General features: G+C 39.4%; 1 protein-coding gene across 1 annotated transcript; it reads right to left on the bottom strand.

Annotated features, from left to right (window-relative positions):
- Positions 1 to 261: 261 nt before the first annotated feature.
- On the bottom strand, positions 262 to 20,982 carry eno4 (enolase 4). The gene is given in 14 exon segments (XM_042502844.1): positions 262 to 379; positions 1,019 to 1,136; positions 6,129 to 6,190; positions 6,996 to 7,170; positions 8,612 to 8,737; positions 8,910 to 9,074; positions 9,568 to 9,636; positions 10,403 to 10,531; positions 10,621 to 10,790; positions 12,117 to 12,259; positions 15,293 to 15,477; positions 18,735 to 18,863; positions 20,754 to 20,949; positions 20,951 to 20,982. Coding segments are annotated over 14 exon segments (1,752 nt in total). The 3' UTR covers positions 262 to 326.
- Positions 20,983 to 21,410: the final 428 nt, after the last annotated feature.

Here is a 21,410-nt window from a genome sequence, read left to right as displayed (position 1 = left end):
GAGACATCTGGGGATTGTGAAACCTGTTTTTATTGAAGGTCATGTTTACCCACTCAGCCCATCTCTGAAAAGCTTCATATTGATTTTTTTTTAACCAGTTTTTAAATAAACCAGGATGGTGACACTCGATTAATGCACTTTGTTTATAATCAACTCAGCAGGTTTTATAGGTAAAATCCTGACATGCAGCAGGATTTAATTATAAAGGTAAAATATAATGTAGCGCTGACACTGAAGACTTGCTTAAATCATATTTGGTGGATGAAAACGGAAGCAGTGAGCGGTGAGCCGGCCGTGTTGCACTGAGTCCTCTCTGTAGCAGCTGACTACTCCTGTGGTTTTCCACCAAACAGTGGAGGGGGGTGCTTCTCCTCAGAGACTGTGGACAACACAAAATAATGAAATGAAGAGAACGGACAAAAGCTGGACAGCAGACACTTCATATTTGTGGACCAAAACGATGTTTGTGCTGCTGCAGCTGGAGCACACTGAGCCTTTCACTGCACCTCCGTCCACTGTGGGCTCCAGCTTGATCAAGCATCAACAACACAAACATTTAATACGGATAAACATGTTAACCAAACTTCTTGATGATTCCACATAGAGATTCGCTTGTGTCTCATTAACCCTCTAGCGTCCCTGCTGCTGTTTGTCAATGATTGTGAGAGAAGGATTTGTCCCTGTGTGTAATTAGGTAGCCAATTAACTGATCCAAGGGAGGGGTTTTTATTCTTTCTCTCACACACACACACACACACACACACACACACACACACCAGCCCCCCACCCCCACCACACACAAATACACGTTTGTATGATTCCTCTCACGCAGTTTTCTTTCACATCAGACACAGTGAGAAAAAGAGAGAGATGTGTTCTTCTTAGGCACAGGGATTACTACCCCTCTCTCTTTCTCTCTTTCTGTCTCTCTCTCTCTCTCTCTCGCTTTGTCTAGCCTCTTTTTTTCTCTGTCTGGCTAAAAAAAAGAAGACATGGGAGGAGTAATAAAAAAGCCTACCCAAGATTCCCTGTTGGGCCAGTTCTTCCTCTATAGAAATTAGCCGGTTGTATTTAGTCATTCTCTCAGCACCGCTCAGACCTCCCAGTTTGACATAGTCCAGGCCCAGACCCACGGCCTGAGGAAGGACAAGAGACACTGTGAGACACACTGGTGCTGAGGAAAGGTGTGCGATTCCACTAAGGGACAGAGGCAGGAGGATACATAAACCAGGACCCTGCTGCTGGGATTTCACAGATGACTTTGCTGTTGTATTTAGACATTTAATGAAACTGGGGAAGGAGGGAGAGAAGAGGAAGAAGTTGTGTCCTATCACAGTTAAGACAGCTGATCTTAGCATGAAGGAGATTGGGATGTTATAAGGCAGTGACATTCAAATTACAGGATGCCTGGAAATGTCCTTAAATCCAAGAGATGCCCTAAAAAGTGAGCAATGCTCTAAAATCCTAGAATCTCCTTAAATCCCAGACATGTCCTTCAATCCTAGAAACATCCTAAAATCCGAGAAACGTCCCAAACTAAGACATAAGTCCTAAAATCTGAGAAATGTACAAAACTAAGACAAAAGTCCTGAAATCTGAGAAATGCCCCAAACTAAGACAAAAGTCCAAAAATATGAGAAATGTCCCAAACTAAGACAAAAGTCCTAAAATCCGAGAAATGCCCCATAATCCAAAAAACGTGCTCAAATCCTACAATCATTCTAAAATCTTAGATATGTCCTAAAACGTCAGAAACCTCCTAAAATAAATTTTTTAAAAAATGTCCTAAAATTAGAGAAATGTCTCCAAATCCAAGAAAGATCCTAAAACCCAACAAACTCTATCAAACTATCTGGACACCTAAAATCCTAAAAATGTCCTAAAATCCTAGAAATGTCATAGAATCGTTAAAACTTCCTAAAATCCTTGAAATATCATATATCAAATTGTAGAAATGTCATCCGTGTTTCAGGGGCATGTGTGTATCAGTCGCGTGGAGGTGAAAGCAGTTTAAAGTTTAAATTGGATTAAAAAATTCCTTTATCACTTTATCTTTATCACTGGTGATAATAATAACTAATATGTTTAGTCTATAAAATGTCAAAAAAGATTGAAAATGCCCATCACAGTTTCTCATAGCCTCGGCATATGTTATTCCTTGATAATCAGTATACAGCAGATTTTCAGAATTACCAAATGTAAATAAATAAATAAATACGAAAATCATCAAATATTCACACTGAAGAGCAGGAAACGTAAAGGACTATAGTGCAGAGTAAAAATAATTAAAAACATGTAGCCTACTGCAAAAGTAGAAATAGAACATTTTGATAAAAAATGTAAAAAATTTTAAAGAAAATATAATGTAAATTAGATATTTTTTTGTAATGACGAGAGCTGCTTTGATGATTGAAATTATTCTGTCACAAGAGAGGGTTCGGTTTGGGGATAATGTTTGTACTTTATTATCTTTTCACGATTATCACCAATAACCCCATGATAACCCCATAAGACCAAAAACAACAATGAATTTATTTGACATACCGCAGCTTCCCTGTGTCACCGAGCTGCTGTTGATCACACACACAGACACGATTGCATGAGGTACATATGTTCCTACAGCTGAGAAATAAAACCACAGGTGTGAGCGCATCATTCATAGTAAAGTCAAGCTAGAGATGGTTTGTTAAATGCCATGGAGACCATCTACCTCCAAAAGTGTTGTGTAAGGCAAGAGCCAGTTAGTCTGAGCACATCATTATAAACATAAAACTATCAGATGGTAACTTGTGTCAACATTAGTATAATTCCATTATTCTTGGTCCATTTGCACTCTAGTGGCACAACTGAGAGAGGGAAGTGAGAATGCATCTGACAAGTTTTGTTTATTTTATTTTATTTTATTTTATTTTTATCCAGAAAGAGACAGATACAAGCAGCCAGCAGGTGGCTTTAGTGCACAGTTCAAATAGTCTGACCACTTTGATCAAAGCAGAAAACTAGCAGCAGTAAAATGAGGGAAGATTCTCCAGAGGGTGAAAGGAAAGTTGCAAAGCTGCCTACCCTGTCCAAATGGCATGTGAATTAAGAATTCTTGTAAGTTAGCACCCTGGTTGGTGTTAAGATGAAGTGCCCTGACACACCAAGCTGAGCATCAGTCGTTTGGTCGATGTCAGGCTGTCGGTGAGTGTCTGTGGACCTAGTTTGTGTGATGTGTCCGAGCTTGTTCTAATTCTAGACAGCACCAGCTGAGAATGCGGCTGGACAGAACCTGTCATGCTGATCTTATGTGCCAGCAGATGGCCTGATGACACCAGTGCAGCAGCGTGATACGTGGGCAGTTGATGTCACTGGAGACTGTGGCCGGATGGAACCTATTGCATGATACACAGCAGGATGGCATCAGGTTGGAACATTGCCGTCAACAACGTCATATAAGGAGCACCAAGGTCCCTATAGGGCAGGCTAGAGGGGCAGTGGATAGATGCCATCCAGCAGTGTATCATGCAGATACAAAAGGTTGCTTTTGGCTCAGGATGTTACGCTTAAAGCACAACAAAAGTGGCTCTATTTGATGACTTTGGAATGAGAACGGGCTGGAGACATAAACCATGTGAGGCACTGGTTTTTCATGGTCGTTTTTGTGTGGTAAGGTGCATTATGTAAGATCTGGACATATTTTTTGTTGAAAAAAAACATAAAAAAAATTAACTAACCCTATCACCAGAGTGTGAAAAAGTACCACCTTTGACGTTATTTTCAAGATGCCTTTGTATTGTACTGCAGGGATATCCACTGCTCAGCAGCCAGGGACAGGCTGTCCCTTCTGTAATAATACATCCTGACTTGAGAGGCAATAGTGAGTCACTGCAGCCTCTAGTGAGCCGTGGGAGAAGATGAAGAAGTTAAGCTGGCCGGAGCACAGAGTCAATGGATACAGAAGAAGTTACAGTCTCAGTGAATTAGTTAGTGTATAAGAAACACAGCGATGGCAGAGGCTCCAGAAGAACGGCTGTTCTCCCAAAAACATGCGGCTCTCAGAAAACAACATTTGGTGGCAAAGAAGAGAAGCGATGTAAGAAGAAGCAAAACAAGTAAATATCTGTGTGACTTTCCAACACTGGATATAGCTCTGAGAGAGTAAACATTTAAAGGGTGAAATATTGCTGCTTATTTGGTTGGACTGGGTGGCTGGAACTTACACAATGCACATTTAAGTTGTTTCTAATCTTAAAAATGGCGGCTTGGTTGTATATTTTACAAAACAGTTGGGATGATATAATAACAGGATGAATATTTCAGTGGTTTTGAAATTGTTGTATGCAATGCACTTATGAAGAAGTTAGTGGCTGGCTAATTCAGCTCATGGCAAAGACAATCCAAGTTTTATTAAATACCTTCTTTTGTTTCGTCATTACTGTTTATTTACACTGAGATTGTTCATTAAGCTGGACAGATTGTATTGAGTTTTAGCTAAAATGTGTAAGTGAAGTTATTAAGATATGTGTAGTATGTAAGGACATCATGTGTTGGTGTCCTGAGAATACACACAAGTGAACTGTTGATATGGACAGCTGAGTGTTGCTCTGCATGTTTTGGCTGTTTTTTTTTTGTTGCAACTATACTACAGACAGAGCTGTGATGCCTCCTAGTCTCCATCTGTATCATTACATCTTTGCACCACTCACTGGATCCTTTCTATCATCATCATCTTCAGTCTCTATCACCACTATTCATCCAACTCATCTTTCTTTATCTTCATCCTGTGGGAGCCAGCGTGGACAGTTTTGTTGGGTTTCAGAAACTAAAACTGTGTTTGATGGACACTGAGTTTTCACTAAATTCACCAAGCTGCCACATGGAATGAATTGATTAGCAGTGCTAAGCTCTTCTCTGAAAACGGGATATTTATTAGTAAATAGTTTTGTATCATTTTAACATGTCGATGGTTCTGCCTGTGAGTGCAATTTAATTTTACGCCAAGGAGTTGTTGGAGTTGTTCAAAGATTCCAAAGTGGAAGATGTACTTCTGTAAATGAAATAACTCCCGAAGGGTTCTCGTTCTAACTCAAAGAAAATAAGACAGAAAAAGATAAACAATAATACACAACAATTGGATATAGAGGTATTTGGTTCTTGTTGGTAGTTATTAAGGGACGCCAGGCTTCATCCTGAAGGGCTGAGGTTCTAATCGGAACCGTTTGCTTCTGAAGAACCCTTTTTGACACTCACATGAGGTGGTATTTCAGACAATTCGAATCAGCCATAATTTTGCAAAACTGCAAAAGTCTAAGTTTCCAAGTCACATGATGCTATGGCTATGTGCTTGTCAGTAGGAACTTGCATGATGCAGCAGGAGCTACAAGGGTTGTTATTGTATCACTAACTCTTCAAAAGTTGAGTAGATCATCCAAAGTTTTGAATCCACAATTCCTCTGTGAAATTGTGGACTATCATCTCCCAGAAATCCCTCATACATGGCCGCTCCGACATATATGGGACTTGCCTTTCCATTATGGCTCCATAACACGCCTACGTGGCCTTGGACTGGAAATAATGATAGCTAGTGTAGTGGCTGCAATAGGAATAAAGCTGCTAATGTTTTGAATATCCATCACCGTGCTTCTTGGAATGTTATTGCCAGAGGAGAAGATGCTGAACATCACTCAGTGGAAACACAGTCATCTTGCAACTGTGTTTTATTGACATTTGGACAATATTGCTTAAGTTTTGCGTAAATCTGTGATGGAAAATTGCCTATTGTCCGTCTGTCATTTGCTGCTGAGCAGTTAGTGTGCAGTGGCTTCTCCAAAAGCATTCCTGTTGAAAACAGCTGCCTATTGCAGCAAAAAACGATGCTATGATAGTAGTGGGAGTGAACTGAGGTAGTAAAGTGTTGGGTCGGACAGCTAAACAATGAGCTTCAGCACTTGTTTCTGGACCTGCAGCAAAAGCAGTGGGTGGATGGTTTGTGACTCTAAGAGCACACAATACATCATTGCTGCAGTTTCCTACTCTGAGAGACTGTTCAACCAACAGAATGTGGTGATGAAACGATCAAGACTTCTCTGGTTAGGTAGATGACATGATGCTGGAAACACAACATGAGAGAAGGGAAACACACTCACTATATCTGACAGAGAGTCATCGCTGCAGGGCTCATTGCATGCTGTTCCCATTAACACTGAACCTGTCATGGAGATACACAGACAATTAGCAACAAAAACCTTTTTACATTCATTTTACATCATGGATTTCGCTATTAAACTCTAACGTAGCTCCTCCATAAAATATAAGCACTGGGTGCTGGCATGTGGATATTCTGTTTTACAAGCACTTTCGGCCAGAGATATCATCAGACTAATTAATGCAAATATTTAATTAACTGGCAAACCTTGTGTTGACTAACTGACAATTGTAACTGCTCCTAATGAGGATTTGAGCCAAACTGAAAGGCTGAAACAGCAAATATGCTTCTTATAGTAAGGGAGTCAATGAATTCTGTTTCTGTGTGGTATTCTTTCGGCGTAGGCGGAGCTGAACTGTATTTTACCAACGCAGAATGCAGCCCCACTATAGACGACTTCAGACGAAATCCACTCCCATTCATTTTGTATTTGGAAGCGACTGATTTCCCGGTACAAAGCATGCTGGGAGAACTGCAACATGAACCAAGCTGGCGGTGCGACCAGAGGGAGTGACAATTTTACAAATTCAGATGTATCTCACATCAAAACAGCCACTTAATCTGCAGCTCCAGTGACTTTCTGAACAGCTCTGAATAATTCAGGAAAGGACTTCAGTGAAACTTTCTGTGGTAGAGAAGGGGGTGAGGGATTGTGGATGGATACAAGTGATCAGTGGGGCAGGGCGGACGCAACTTTAGGCAAATTGGTCATGTATTGTGGAGCTGCACCATAAGAGCTGAAGTGAGCACTTGAACTGCTTGCTTTTCTACCCAGCATTAGAGATTTCTTATCGCTGGGATCTATTACCTTGGTGGTCTGATGTGATGCGAATCAAATCACTAACTGTTGTCTCATGAATGTGTTTCAGGATGTGACCTCTGACTCCTGGAAGGGGTGTGGCCTTTGGCTTGTGGGTGATGTCAGAGAGCAGCGAACATGAGTCTCCAACCACATTGCTCAACTTTTGCCACTGGTCTATGTCCTTACAGAGCACAAACACACAAGAACAGGTACACACATTTGGGCAAAGATGCTGTAGAAATGATCATACATATTCACGCAAACATTTACATTCAACACATAATCAACCACACAAACACATGAACAAGAGTACGCATAGGAATTACTACTAAAACCAAAGTACTATTGGAGTATTCCTAAAAATGTTATGTAACCTACAAGAGTTTCCCATAACATCTGTTGGTGACACTACAGTATTTTGGCAGTCAGATGGAGTTGTTGCTCAGCTAAGCCCCACACTCTTGCATGCTAGATTCTAGGATGCAGTTTCAAACTTGGGGTTCTACTGATATTACAAATTTGTTAGTAGAAACAGATAGGGTAGAAACATCAAAGAGTAAAAGAGAAAGACCAATATATAGTTGCTTTTGGTCTATTTTATGGGATTTGTCAAAATGAATATATAAGTAATGTAAGTTACAAGTAAAACTTAAGTAAAAGTAAGTATAATCAGGGAAATCTAAAGTATTAAAAGAAGAAGTACCTAATGCAGACAAAAAAAAACCCAAAATGCCCAAAAATATATATTTAAAAAATATAGAAAATAAAACCCCACCCCAACATTTTAAATTATAGAGAAGACTTAGATGTTTATCAAAATAGTTTTTTGTCGTTTTCTGTCAATTGACTGATTAATTAAAAAACCAATCATTGCACCCGTACTTTTGTAAACTGTTTGGTTATTTAATTAGAACAAAACATCATACTTTATAACCTCGTCTTATGTTTTTATGCAAAAATCTTAATATGTAGAGTAACAAGTAACTAAAACTATCAGAAGTACAGTACTTGAGTAAATGTACTTTGTTACATTCCAACACTGTCTGTGAAAATAGGTTGTCGTTATACATGACTTTGGACATATTGATAAAAGAAATGTCTTGAGCTGTGTTCGAAACCATTCCCTTTCTATTCTTTCTCATTCCCATTCTAGGAAAAAGTGAACTATATAGTGTGTTTGCCATTTTGTAGTAGTATTCGAATTCTTAGCGGTTAATTTCATCCACATTATAGTGCACTATAAAATATCCCCAGTGCCCTGCAAATTTGAGTGTATATACGATATACCCTACATTTTACTCCTGTATACCACAATGCAATGTGGTTGTTTATTTGCGGACTAAGAAAATTCCATCTTTCAGTTATTCCCTTTGTAGTTTACTATCTAATGCATACTACATGGAGAACAGTGAGTGTGTGAGTGAGTTAGTTAGTGATTGAGTGACTTTGAGTGAGTGATCGAGTGACTGAGTGACTGATCGAGGGAGTTAGTTAGTGATTGAGTGAGTAAGTGAGTGAATGAATGAGTGAGTGAGTGAGTGAGTGATTGTGTGAGTGAGTGAGTGAGTGACTGACTGACTGAGTAAATGAGTGAACGGTTTCGAACACAGCTTTGGACTTACCTCTCTCCTAAATGGATCGATTAAGGCCACCACCGGTGGGTATTTACTGATGAGGGATTGGTACATATCAACTAATTCATCTGGTGACTTTAAAACTCCTGTTGCAACTTCATACTTTCCTTTAGACTGAGAGGAAGAGAAGAAAACAAATTAGATTCTCTTTGCTGTTTGTGGTCTTTATAAGCTGTACCTATAACCTCTTCAGCTGTGCACATATAGAATTGACTTACAGTCTATCTCCTACTCAAGGATTACCAACACGCTGGCTCACATAAAGCAGCTACCGTTCTTGACTTACATTGTCCATTAACTCAGGGGCAGCACAGTTTACTGCTAAATGGATCTCTTTTCCCAGTGCCAGTCCACAGTAAGTACAGGCTTCAGTGATCAGATCTAGAGGCTGCTCAGGTCGCTCGTAGGTCACAGCCAGCACTCCACTGTCACACAGCATTGCCTGGGTGACCTCGGAGCAAAGACACAGTTTACCTTGTCAACAATATCTATGTATTATGCTTCACTGAAGCTGCATAGGAATGACAATAGCTAAGTATTAATTCATGGGTTTAAATGAAATGGTTGTCATTGCAAGATTATTGGAACACAAGTATGGGCACCCTCTTCACTGTTCACCTTCTGAATGTAAGGGCCACGAGTTATTGAAGAGAGCAGGAGGTAACTCTGTGTATACAGTGCAAATTCTGTGAAGGAAAGGTAAACCGTAGAAGTTCTGAATGCTTTGATAAGCATTTGGACATACCTCCAGGCCTGCATACCACAGTTAATGGAAGATTAAATATAAAAATGGGAAACAAATTTCCTTTTCTATCAGTAACTTTTCGGAAAGATCAGCAACAGAGCCTTGAATAGTTCCTCCGCCGTTTACATTATGTGCTCTAACAAAGCTTGTGTGAACTCAGGCTCTATTCTTGCAGTGAATAAATCGCTCTGTCCCTCACCCCAGCTTTTGTTGAAGTGTTCATTATTCTCATCATCTCCTTCTGTAACTCGAGGGTCATTGTGATGATCTGTAGAAAAAGTTCACAGTTCAGTGTGTTTAGCAAATTAAACTTTAATATACTAGAATTGAGGTGCCTTACCAATAACACACCACATCATAGCAACAACAAAGGAAGTAAAAGAAACTCACACAAAGAGCTCTGACTTCACACAGTCCACACACATCTATTCCATATACTGTATACAAAGATGGAAGATGCGCCCCCACTTACCCCCGCTATGCTGAAGTGAGGTTAAAATATCCGAGGCATGGGTGTTGCCATCTTATGAGCGTGATGCCATTAATAGCCTGCATCTGTGCAGCAGCGATATCCATGGTGGGCGAGTTCCTGCCAAAACACCCGTTTGACCAATCGCGAGCAGCTCCATTGAATGCAAGTGCACGGATTGGCTGTCACCCCCCTTTTGTATAATTTCATAACTCATTAAAGCCAAACTTACCATAAAAACAAACACTTGGACAAACATCATGTTCCCATGATGTTTGTCCAAGTGATGAACTACCTTCAGTGACAGAAACTGTCTTTGGTAAAAAATTGTTTGGTGTGTACTTTGAGTTTTTAGTTTGGCCTATGCCCCATTCAACTAATATGGAGGGGACGGCCTTAGGACCTGTACTGCAGTCAGACACCAGGGGGCAATCGAGACTGAATAGCTTCTTTCTGGGTTAGCTGTCGTGTCATCCATCTTTATATGCAGTCTATGGTCTAGACAAAGTGCCAACACACAGAACATGGAACAACTACAGAGAGATATTTGAAGAATGCTGAGTACTTGTTTGACTTGATGCCCAGTTTTGGGGATCAGGATGACTTCCTCTAGCAGATTCAGTTTTCCAGGTGAAGTCTTCCCACAGCTCAGCAGAGTGATCAGAGGGACAGGGATGTGAAACTGTGTTGGAGCCTGAATAACATTGTTTTAAGACATCATGACATGGCGCTCCCAGTGTAGTGTTTGAGTAAATATGCATGTCTGTGCTTGTCTGACCTAACCTTTCTGTTTTTCAGAGCTGCTATGTATTTGTACAGAGAGACACCCTGTATTTTTGCCCCAGTTTTGGCCACTGCCAGAGACACTGAGCCAATAGCTGAGCTCCCAGCAAGGACTGGTTCCGCCGGCTCTACTGGAGGAAATGGCTTCTCTGCAGTGTTGCATTTTTTAACTGGGAGGTAAGAAAAAAACTGTGAAAAACTTGGACAGATATTCATGTGACAAGAGGAGTCTGAACACACATTTTCATGCTATGCCCTTTATAAAGCTTACACTAAAAAAAGCAACAGAAAATAAGGCAAGATTCCTGACGTGTCACAGCAGCATGTGTAATATAGACCTGCCCATCCATTAGCTATAACTGCTTATTCTTTAGAACAGGGATACTCAACTTACTTTGCTTGGGGGCCACTTTTGCAAAATGACAGGGGGCCAGGTGCCAATTGCAGTAACACCATGCATCTTCCTAGGATTTTAGGACATTTCTAAGATTTTAGGATTGTCGGTGGATTTTAGGACATTTCTTGGATTTTAGGACGTTTCTAGGAGTTAAAAAATTTCCAGGATTTAAAGACATTAGGGGCTTTGCTAGGACCTCTGTTGGGGAATCCACTGGCACTTTTTTTTTTATAAACAAGCTCTATTTTGATGTTATATAATACATTCTTGCACCTTATGTATACTAAAAGTACAAAAACTGTTTCCAGTCATAAGAACTTTATTTTTATTGTGAATTAGAAAATGGTTGAGGGGTGGCAACCAACACCTCATCAGGGACCAGATATATAGATATATAGCTATATCTGTCAGCAATTATTGGCATGTAGATGTGTTCGCAAAGTTTGGGGCAGATTCGACAATGTATGTTGAAGTCTTAAACCTTGTCCTGTTAAAGGCAAAACAACTCTCTGAGGAGTTTGTTAAATTATTACCCTTGGAAATGTCTAAAAATGCTTCAAAATTAGACAGACAGTGAATTCAAAATGGCTGACCCTCTGTTGGGTTTAGGGTATGGCTCTAAGAGACTTTTTGTACATCTTCGGATTTTACATGTCTCCCAATTTTCATGCATTTAGGAGTAACCTCCTACGGTGGCTGCTTCATTTAAATTTTGAAGGGGGTTCTGCTGAGACTAGGTTTTGATACCATACTATGAGACCTATAAAATCTAAAAAAAAAATCACTAGTTCTGGTAAGTGTGCAAAGTTCTGTGAGTTTTTGAGCACCTGTTGCACCTTTACCCTCAAAAAGGCAATTCATTAGAGAAAATAATAATCATGCCCATGGTCTCAATAGGGCCATCATGACTGCCTGCAGTTGGTGCTTAAACCTTAAAATAATTTTTTTTAAATTATTTTTCTATTAGAGAGCTCTATTATCCCTTTTTTGGAACGAACACCAAAGCTTGTTTAAGTTCAGTATTTGTCAGCTGATGCGAGATGTCATAACTGTAGAAAGTGTGAACTTGCCAAACGAGAACAAGAAGTTGCAACCATACCTTTATCAGCACTCTTCTTCTCCTTAGTCTGTACAGGCAGTGGAGAAGATAACACCAGCTCACGCTCACCTGGTGAACAGCCCTCCTCCTTTTCCTTGTTCCTGTTGTCTTTAGCCTCCAGGTAGCGGGCCATGAAGAAATTGCTGCACAATTACAGAACACAGAATTACATTTTGGAACAACACAAAAGAGAAGCTCTAAAGAAGGCAGATCTGTAACAAAGGTTCTTTGTGGAGAAGAATTTAAAAAATACACCAAATAAAAGTGTGTAGGCTCCAAAATATTTGTCACCTACTACATGCCAACTAGAACACAGACGATCTCTACTGATGGTCTCAGGTCAGGTACAATCTATATAAATGATTGCTCCTGCACTGACTCATAATATGCCAATAATAACTGTTTCTATGCAGATGACAGTGTTGTATACATGTAGATCTTCTTCAACTCAAGCCATGTCCACAGTCTGCCTATAATGTACTTCACACATCTCTGCATGATCATATACCTGAGCTGAATTAGGATTTACCCTGAAGAACCTATAATTGTAACTTACATCCACCTGCCATTTATGCATCCATATAAATGTTTTTTTTTGGTTAGCAGTAGTCTTATACAATAACAATCTTCCTTTGAAATTGCAAGGGAAAACTGGTACCGAATCTGAACATAAAAATGGGATTCTTTGTTAATTAGAGTAAACTAGGTTTTTCACTTGAGGGATAAGGACAATATTAAATATGAGTTGAGAGACGAATAACAATGTTTTTAGATTGTTGTTGCAAATTTCACAAACTGTTTAGCAGGCTGCACTGTGTTCTGTAAAATGTCAATCACAGGGGCATTTCTTTTGTTTTTAAAAAATATTTTTTGTGGCTTCTAGCCTTTAATGATCAGGACAGCTCAAACGTGAAGGGGGAGGGAGGCATGCAGCAAAGTGCGTTCTGAAAAGTCAACATGTCTCAAAAATATTATCCAGTGATTTAAGGAGATCTCTTTCCCAATGTTAAGCAAATCGGGAAAAGTCTTTCTGAGCCAGTGTGCATCATGTGACGCTGTAGTTCCACTTTTGGCCACTATGTAAATTTTGCTTCAGAGGGTGAGGCACTTCCTGGGGGCCTGCTCTTGCACGGGAGATCTTTATCTCAATGAGATCACCAGATTAAATTTAAATTTATATATATATATAATGTATAGAGCCTCAGTATGAAGTCATTTCATGTAAATGAATATGCATCCCTATTTCTAGCTCAAAGCATAAATCTAGATGTCTGGACTGGATTAGACTTCATGTATCAATTAAACCTACTTTACAACTGCATCAAGGTACACTATGCAGGAATGGCTGGCTAGTGTTTGTTAACAGTAAGAGTGAACTGCGGTTTTTTCCACTTGGTTTTTCCGTCTTAACTTTCTCTGAAGTCCCAACCTCCCCTGCACACTGTGCCCTTGAAAGTCCAAAACACAGCACAAGGAGAAAATAATAATATAGAGTCCATAAATAGCTTCTTTTAATAATCTAGCAGAGTATACCTTTAAGGATGCAACCTGAGTATGACATAGTAAATCCAAATCTTAAACTACAGCTCACATTTCTCACATTTGGATAAATAAAGCACCCTGTCGAATCAAGCTATCCAAACTAATGCACTACTACTGACATGAGATTACTGAGATACTGCAACTGCTTGTAGCCTTACAAGCAGTTGCACGCTACAAGCAGTAGCAGTTGCAACTGCTTGTAGCCTTACAAGCCTTAAATTTCAATCCATTACAAGGCAGGCAGTGCAATAAACATCGCATTGTTCAACCCAACCCCCATATGATGCCTAGTAACTCATCAAGCTTTTCTATTGGGTCATGAGACATAATTCAGAAGCAAGCCATGAGTGGAGCTCAGTGCATCATGGTGATATGATAGGCTGTGACAATAGGCAAACAAGTGCAAAGCATTAACCTCGGCGTGACCTCATTCCAGAAAGGTCAATCCACAGTGAACTATATGTGACCCCACTGGATTCTAATGCACAAAAAAGTCCTAAGATGTATACAGTCTTTTTAGTTGTTTTTTTTTTTGTTAAATAGTTGGTTAGTTGTAGTTTAGGATTAAGATGATTGACTTCCAGATTAATGTGAATCACTCTCATTAGAGTTTCTGAGCACAGTAATTTCAGAATTCCAACATTAACAAATAATTTACTGTAATGATGCCTGTAATATGTTAGTATACTAACAAGCTTCAATTTGTTACCAAGGAGTTAGTAGTGTTACCTGTACTAATATTATTTCTACATATGTATTTTAAAAGTTTACCTTTACAGTACTTCAGATATTAAAAAAATATTTCAGAAATATTGAAAGAAATCATGCTGATATCATTTTTGAATCAAATATATAAGGGTATAGAGTATTAACAAGATGAATATGTATAATTTTTCTTTCATCTAAATTGTAGATTAATTATCTTAACATTACTAACTTTATTATGAAAGTTCAGAGTTTCTTAGAAAATAGTCAATATAAATGACATTTGTATAGCTTCACTACCTTAACCAAATCAAGGCCAAATCTACAGTTTGGTAAAGCATTTTTTAAATGACCCTAATTAGACTTTTATTTCTTGTACTAAGTCAGATAAATCTGTTCATTAAGACCCCTGAAACTTTAACATGTCGAGTAAATATGTCTAAAATCCCACCACTCACAGCCCTCATGTCTGATGTCTAATGTTGTTGTTACTAACTTCCTGTAGCATTTTTTAGCATAACTTAAACTGAATGGTGGAGATGGCTTTATCAGATTGAGTTCAACACATAGATCATTACGATATAGTAACTTAAAATGTGCTCTATCAAACAGCTGATCAGGATATTAAAGGGTTAAAAGCGTATCAAGAACAATTTATTACAAAATACACTAAAACAGTTAACTGGCACAGAATAATTTAAGGCTAGTAACTTCTGAAAGCATACTGACTGCCACAATAGAATATAAACAAACTTACAAGAACAAAGAAACTTACCTAGATGAAAAAAAAAATTACAACAAAGTATGGACCAATATGAAATGACAATAATTATCACAGCACAACAGCATAAAAATGGACTGATGAGCAGTTCAGTACCCAACCAGGAATGAAACCTTGAATGACAACTTAAAAAGTATTTGAACACTACCTGAGTATATGATCGACTTCTGATTGGTCACAGGGGTTTCGGCCCTTCAGCATGTTGTTCAGAGGTTCATTGATCCACTGGGCAGCAGTCACCACATGCTCTGTCCTCACCTGACTCTTAGCTTTCCAGTCCAGCGATGTCTCATTAGGCCCAGAGTGGCTGGAGATGGCAGCTGAGGACATGCTCTACACGCCAAGACAGAGGACAAGTTCTTCATCATAAGAACATGCTCTTTGCCTAAGAGTGGTTGAGTTGATATGAATTACAGGGTTGACAGTGTTTATGCTGAACCATATTACTTGCTTGATTTCAATTTACTGCATTGATTCTGTTATAAATCAGATGTATTTATATTTTAACCAACTATACAATGCATATGTTCTAAAGACAGGATCTAAGGACAGAGGTTGCTGTACACTCTATAGACTGTAAAGACCCTTGAGTCAAATTTATGAATGGGATATTGAGCTATATAAGCAAAAATGACTGTTTGGTGCATTTTATGCACTTTTCATTCTTCATTTTTTGATCATTTTGGCTGAGTTCATTCTCCTCAATTAGTCTAAATTACATTGTGGAGACTAAATTATTACATTCAGACTGTTAAGTACAAAAAATGCACCATTGAATGTCATTCAAGCTGCATTTTTTTAATTTGCAGCCATCAAATCATATAAACATGCATTGTTTTATTTCTGGGTGTCATTCTGGACTTTTGCCTTGGAATTTGTTATTATTTTTTCCCTATCTTTTTTTTAATCTTTATTATTGTTACCATATTTGGCATATGGAGAAAATACATGCTATTTCCACTAGGTGCACTGTCACAATAAATGTTACTGCTAATCATTGACATATTCCAGGCTGTCATCATCAAAAAAAAAATCTAGTTGGAGTTTATTGAATTATATATGTAAATATATATATTAACATTTTTAAATCTAAATACATAGTGGCATCATGAAAAAAACCTTTCATTTAAGGTGTAAAAATTCTGAAAATGAGTGAATATTTGATATTTATGATTAGGACTGATGTTGGCTAAAAAGAAAAAAAACTCTTTTTTATTTTTTACATAATCTGATTTAAATCAAATTGAGTGGTAGTGTGAATATTTTGATGCTGCACAAAAAAATAATAATCTATAAAAATCCATGTTGCAGCTTTTCATTAACACATTCTATGCTGTGATGATCAAAACAAAATCTACTTAGCATGTAGTACATTGAAAGTAGTTCATTTTATGTGGGGGTTTTTTTCTTTAAAAAAGCATAGTGACATTATAACAAACACCTGGCATTTAAAAGGTTAAAATTCAATGAAAGTAGTAGAAAATAATATTAATGTGTAATATTTATTAAAGCTTGATTTTGAAAATCTCAGTGTGTGTAATATTAAACCGGGCCGTAATGGTTGAGTTATTTTTATTATTATTATTCTTAATATTATTATATTTTCACTGTTGAACTGGCCTCCCTCCCTGACTGTGATATTATAGCACTGAGTAATACTGTTCAGTAAAAGCATTGATGCATGCCTATTGGCTCGGTCCTTGTTGTGTGCCCTCAGTGACCTCACCATGACCTCATTCATGGTGTCACATCTCATCTTACTGGCTTTTGTGATACAGTAAAAACTGAAATGGCAAGGGTTAGGGGTCATGGTCGGATTTCTGTTTGCTACGTCTTTGCTCGCTTCCTGCCTCCAGCTGCCTCTTCACGTAAGAGCCCACTGCATGTTTGAGGAGGCCTCTCATTGTCATTTCAAACCATCAGCACATCACTAATGAATCACATATCCTCTGTTAAACCTTCATTTGTTCAATTCTTACGCTTAATGCTTATTCTGAAAATCCAGAATTTGACACATGAGCAATTGTCAGTCAGCCACAATCCAAGCAGAAGCTATTTACCAGCTGATCCCTTAAAATTATATTGGACTAAAGCAGGGATAGGCTTTGCTTGGGGGCCACTTTTGCAACTTGACAGGGGACTATGAGCCAGTCGCCGCAGTCCCATACATGTTTCTAGCATTTTAGGGCCATTTCTAGGAGTTAAGGAAATTGCTAGTGTTTTAGGACATCTGTAGGATTAGAGAACTTTTCTCAAATTCTAGGATGTGTCTAGGATTTTAGGAATTTTTCAGATTTTAGGCAGTTATAGCATTTTAGGACAATTCTAGGATGTTATGATATTTCAAGGATTTTAGGATGTTTCTAGGATTTTAGGACATTTCAAGGATTTCAGGACATTTCTGGAATTCTAGGAGGTTTCTAAGATTTCAGGAAGTTTTTCAAAGTTTAGACGTTTAGGATGTTCCTAGGACGTAAGGATATTTCTACGATTTTAGGACATTTAAAGGTTTTCAGCATGCTTCAAGGATTTCTAGTAGAGTTGCTATATTTTGCTATATTTTTCTATTTTTTTAATACCATGGCCCCTTCTGCTGAAGCACGACTTTTCTATGATAGAGAAGCACTTATCAGCATCGGGAGAAGTTGTGTGGAGTTTGGGAGGAGTTTAGTGAGAGGATTTCCACCGGTGGCATGTGCCAAACGGCGAGTCAGACCAGAGGGGAGAAACAAAACCACAAGCGCCAGACAAAGAGCGAGAGGAGAGCCAGTATCAGGGTGAGGCTGATCCGACTTGAACTGGGAGCTATTCCTCTTCCAAGCCCTCTTCTGTCTAATATCTGCTCGCAGGAGAATAAAGTAGATGAGATCTGATAAAAGCTCATTCAGCAATGGTTTTTCTACACAATGGCCCGTTCTGCTGAAGCACGACTTCTCTACGTGGCACTTATCATCATTAGGAAAAGTACAGTAGACCGGGAACGGGTCCCCACCAACGGCATACGCGAACAAGCCAGTCAGACCAGAGGGGAGAAACAAAACTGAAAGTGCCAGACAAAAAGAGGGAGGAGAGCTGGTATCACAGTGATGCTGTCCTGAGCAGGAGTTGTTCCCTACCAAGCCTTCTTCTGTCCAGTGTCTGGTCGCAGGAGAGTGAAGTGGATAAGATGTGATTTTGGCTCACTGAGCAACGGGAGATCTGGGACTGCTCTGTGCACATCTTTACACAGACATGGCATCCCGGATCAAGCTGTTGCACTGGATGGGCAGACCTAGTTAAGAGCCATAAAGACTCAAGACTCTGATGCAAGTTCAAAAAATTCCCTGCAGGAATTAAACGATGCCATCAGAAGCAACATCACCAAGCAACCGGGTGGAATCTTCATAGTACCTGCTGATTTTACTAACTCAACCTTCAACTCAAAGATGTAGCAGGATCAAGGATAAATGTAATTTCGCTTTTCAAACTTTGTTTAAAAAATTACCAATAAATCTTCCTTCTACCTTCTCTTGGGCCTGCAGGCTGTAAGTTGAGTATTACTTGACTAAAGGTTGTGTCTGTTGCCACAAAATGTGCCCCATGAGTTTTACCTTTTCTTTGTTGCAGATGATGCAGAAGACCTCTGCCTCAATGGATATCTGTCCTCTTGCGTCATAAACCTCTCTTCCCGTCAGTCTGCTGATCCTTGGTGGTGCACACAGCTTCATAAAGTAATTAACCTAAAGGGCAAGTAAGAAGTTAGACAGTCTTTGAATTTTCTTCTGAACTGTTTGAAAAGTTATGTGACTATTTCAGCCTTTAAACCGGAGTGTTTGTTTTCAGAATTCATGCCCTTGATGAGCCAGCACCTAACAACAGCAATCTGGAGAGTACCCAATAAATATAAAGCATGTTCAGCTCAAATATATTTCACAATTACATTCAGTGACAATGTACATAAAGTTAAATGGACTTTCATGATAGATGGAATGCACTTGTATAATGCTTTTCTAGTCATTCACTTTAAGATCACAGTATTTGTTGCATTCACCCATTCATACACACATTCTCAACCTGGTGTGTGTGACCAAACAAGGTGATTCCTTCTACTCAGTTTTTTAGACATTCATACACATTAAAATACAATAACTAAACAGCCACAGGCAGTAATTTTGGGGTTCAGTATCGTGCCCAAGGATACTTTGACATGTGGTCTGAAAGAGCCAGTGATCGAATCAACAGCCTTCCAATTAGCTATCGACCTGCCCTACCTCCTGAGCCACAGCTGCCCCTTAATTATTTGACTCCTCGCTCTAGGTATCCTTCTGCATCTGCTGTTTATGTTTGGGGATGCTGCTACCGCAATGTCAACACAAGCATATGGTGGGATGATGCTCCATGTGGTTGGTTAGGATTAGGGGCAGGAGGAAAAGGGTAAGGTGTAGAAAAAAACACATCACATTCAGATTGGAAGTTAACACCTCATGAAAGTCCAGGGTTTGTTGGACCCATCCACCGCCCCTCCCCTCCACAGCATTTCAACCTAAGGCTGTTCTGTGGCATTTCATGCGAGCAGTGCAGGTGCCATCCACCTGTCCAGCAGCGACTGATTCCGTCCAGCCGCGTTCTCAACTGATGCAGGCGCGTCATACAGATGAGAAAGGCAGCTTTTGGCATAGGGATCTTACGCCAAACTCACTGCAATAGCAACGCTATTTGATGACTTGAGAATGACAACAGGCTGGGCTATCACAACAGTCAAAAAGTCTCAAATGTGCAGCAAGGTTAAGTCCTGACTGGTTACATGACTGAGGCTGCAAACTTGTATTTTGGACACAATCCAAACAGGTTACCCAGTTAGACCTTAGTAGGAAATGGTTATTTGAGTTTGTATCCACATTTTTGTGTATTTTTGTTATTGTGTAATTTTTAATACTTCACTCTGATTGTTACTACCAACCCAAAGTTATATTACAACTAGCCTCAGTAATAGGGCAGGTTGTAACAATGGAACTCCTGGCATTTGGCATCACTTAATTTAGCAATAGGCTTCCACTCAGGTTGTGTAATTGTTTTTATTGATGTTGTTCTAAAATGCTTCTTGTCCCCTGCAATAATCACATGATTTCTTCTAGAGCAGAAATTAAGAAATGGCAGAGTAAACTTTTTAATAATGAAGAAGGTGTAGGCTACTGTCATGCAAATTTGAGCACATTCTATATGTCTTGTGGACCAATAAGATGGCTTGGTAGGAGCTACTTGCTGAATAATGAATTATGTGATATAACTGGAGTTGAATAAAAAACTCATATTTGTAGCGGAGAAATAAGGATACTGTGGGACAAAATTTGAGAGATGTTATACAAAAATTCAGCAAGTTTTAGGTGCCCCCAACCGTCTCCCTGGCTCGAAGCAGCACCGGAGCCTCCCAGTAGAGCAGGTGAACGAGGGCCTACGGTACCCTCTAAGTGCTGCAGGCCTACGTAGATAGCGAAGCAGCCAGCAGACTCACATCTTGTTAATGGCTTCTGATGGGATTTTAGAAAGGTTTCTTACATTAGCTCTATCAGAACTCTCCGTGCAGCTGTTGACTGCACAGTCTGTTTAACGTGAGACGGAGAAACTCCTACCAGGAAGCCGTTGTGGTCCTCGGGCTGCTGCAGAAACAGCTCGTTCAGAGCTCTCTCGAGCTCCTGGGGGACCCGGTTCAGCCGGTAAAACTCCGCAGCTGCATTTCTGATGTCGTACTGCTCTTTCTCCTCCTTAGAAAGCCGGCTCAGAAACCCGCGGTAAGACATTGTCCCGGTGCCATCAGTGTCCCAGCACTCTGTGTTGTATGTTACCATGGAAACAACGCATTCAAGTGACACCCAGGAACCCAGGAAATCAGACTGACGTCGCGCGCTGCTACCATGTTTATCATGTCAGTAAAAAGGAATACATGAGGATGCTTCTGCATGACCCTGACAGAGGAGTAATGTCCGCTGTCATGTTTTGAAGTCTGTGCGAGTCACTGAGGAAAGGTAGAGTAAAAATAATTATAGATTGATAACCTTACTGCTCCTCATCAATGAGAAGATTCGATATTTTATGGTTTCCTGGCCCCTTATCAGCAGTAAATTAACCCTTTAACGCCTGGATTCTTGTGCCGCGTTCAGAGGCCTTTCACTAACATTTCATTAGGTTTAATTTCTTTCAGAAACAGAGGGAAAACACACACACTGAGCAACCTGCCAAAAAAAGTAAAAGGGGACAAGGAAATGATCTGAAAATTAGCAAGAGAAAGT

The sequence above is a fragment of the Plectropomus leopardus genome, chromosome 15 (genome assembly GCF_008729295.1).
Source record: "Plectropomus leopardus isolate mb chromosome 15, YSFRI_Pleo_2.0, whole genome shotgun sequence".
In the NCBI taxonomy this organism is placed as follows: domain Eukaryota; kingdom Metazoa; phylum Chordata; class Actinopteri; order Perciformes; family Serranidae; genus Plectropomus; species Plectropomus leopardus.
This window is presented reverse-complemented; position numbering and strand designations above follow the sequence as displayed.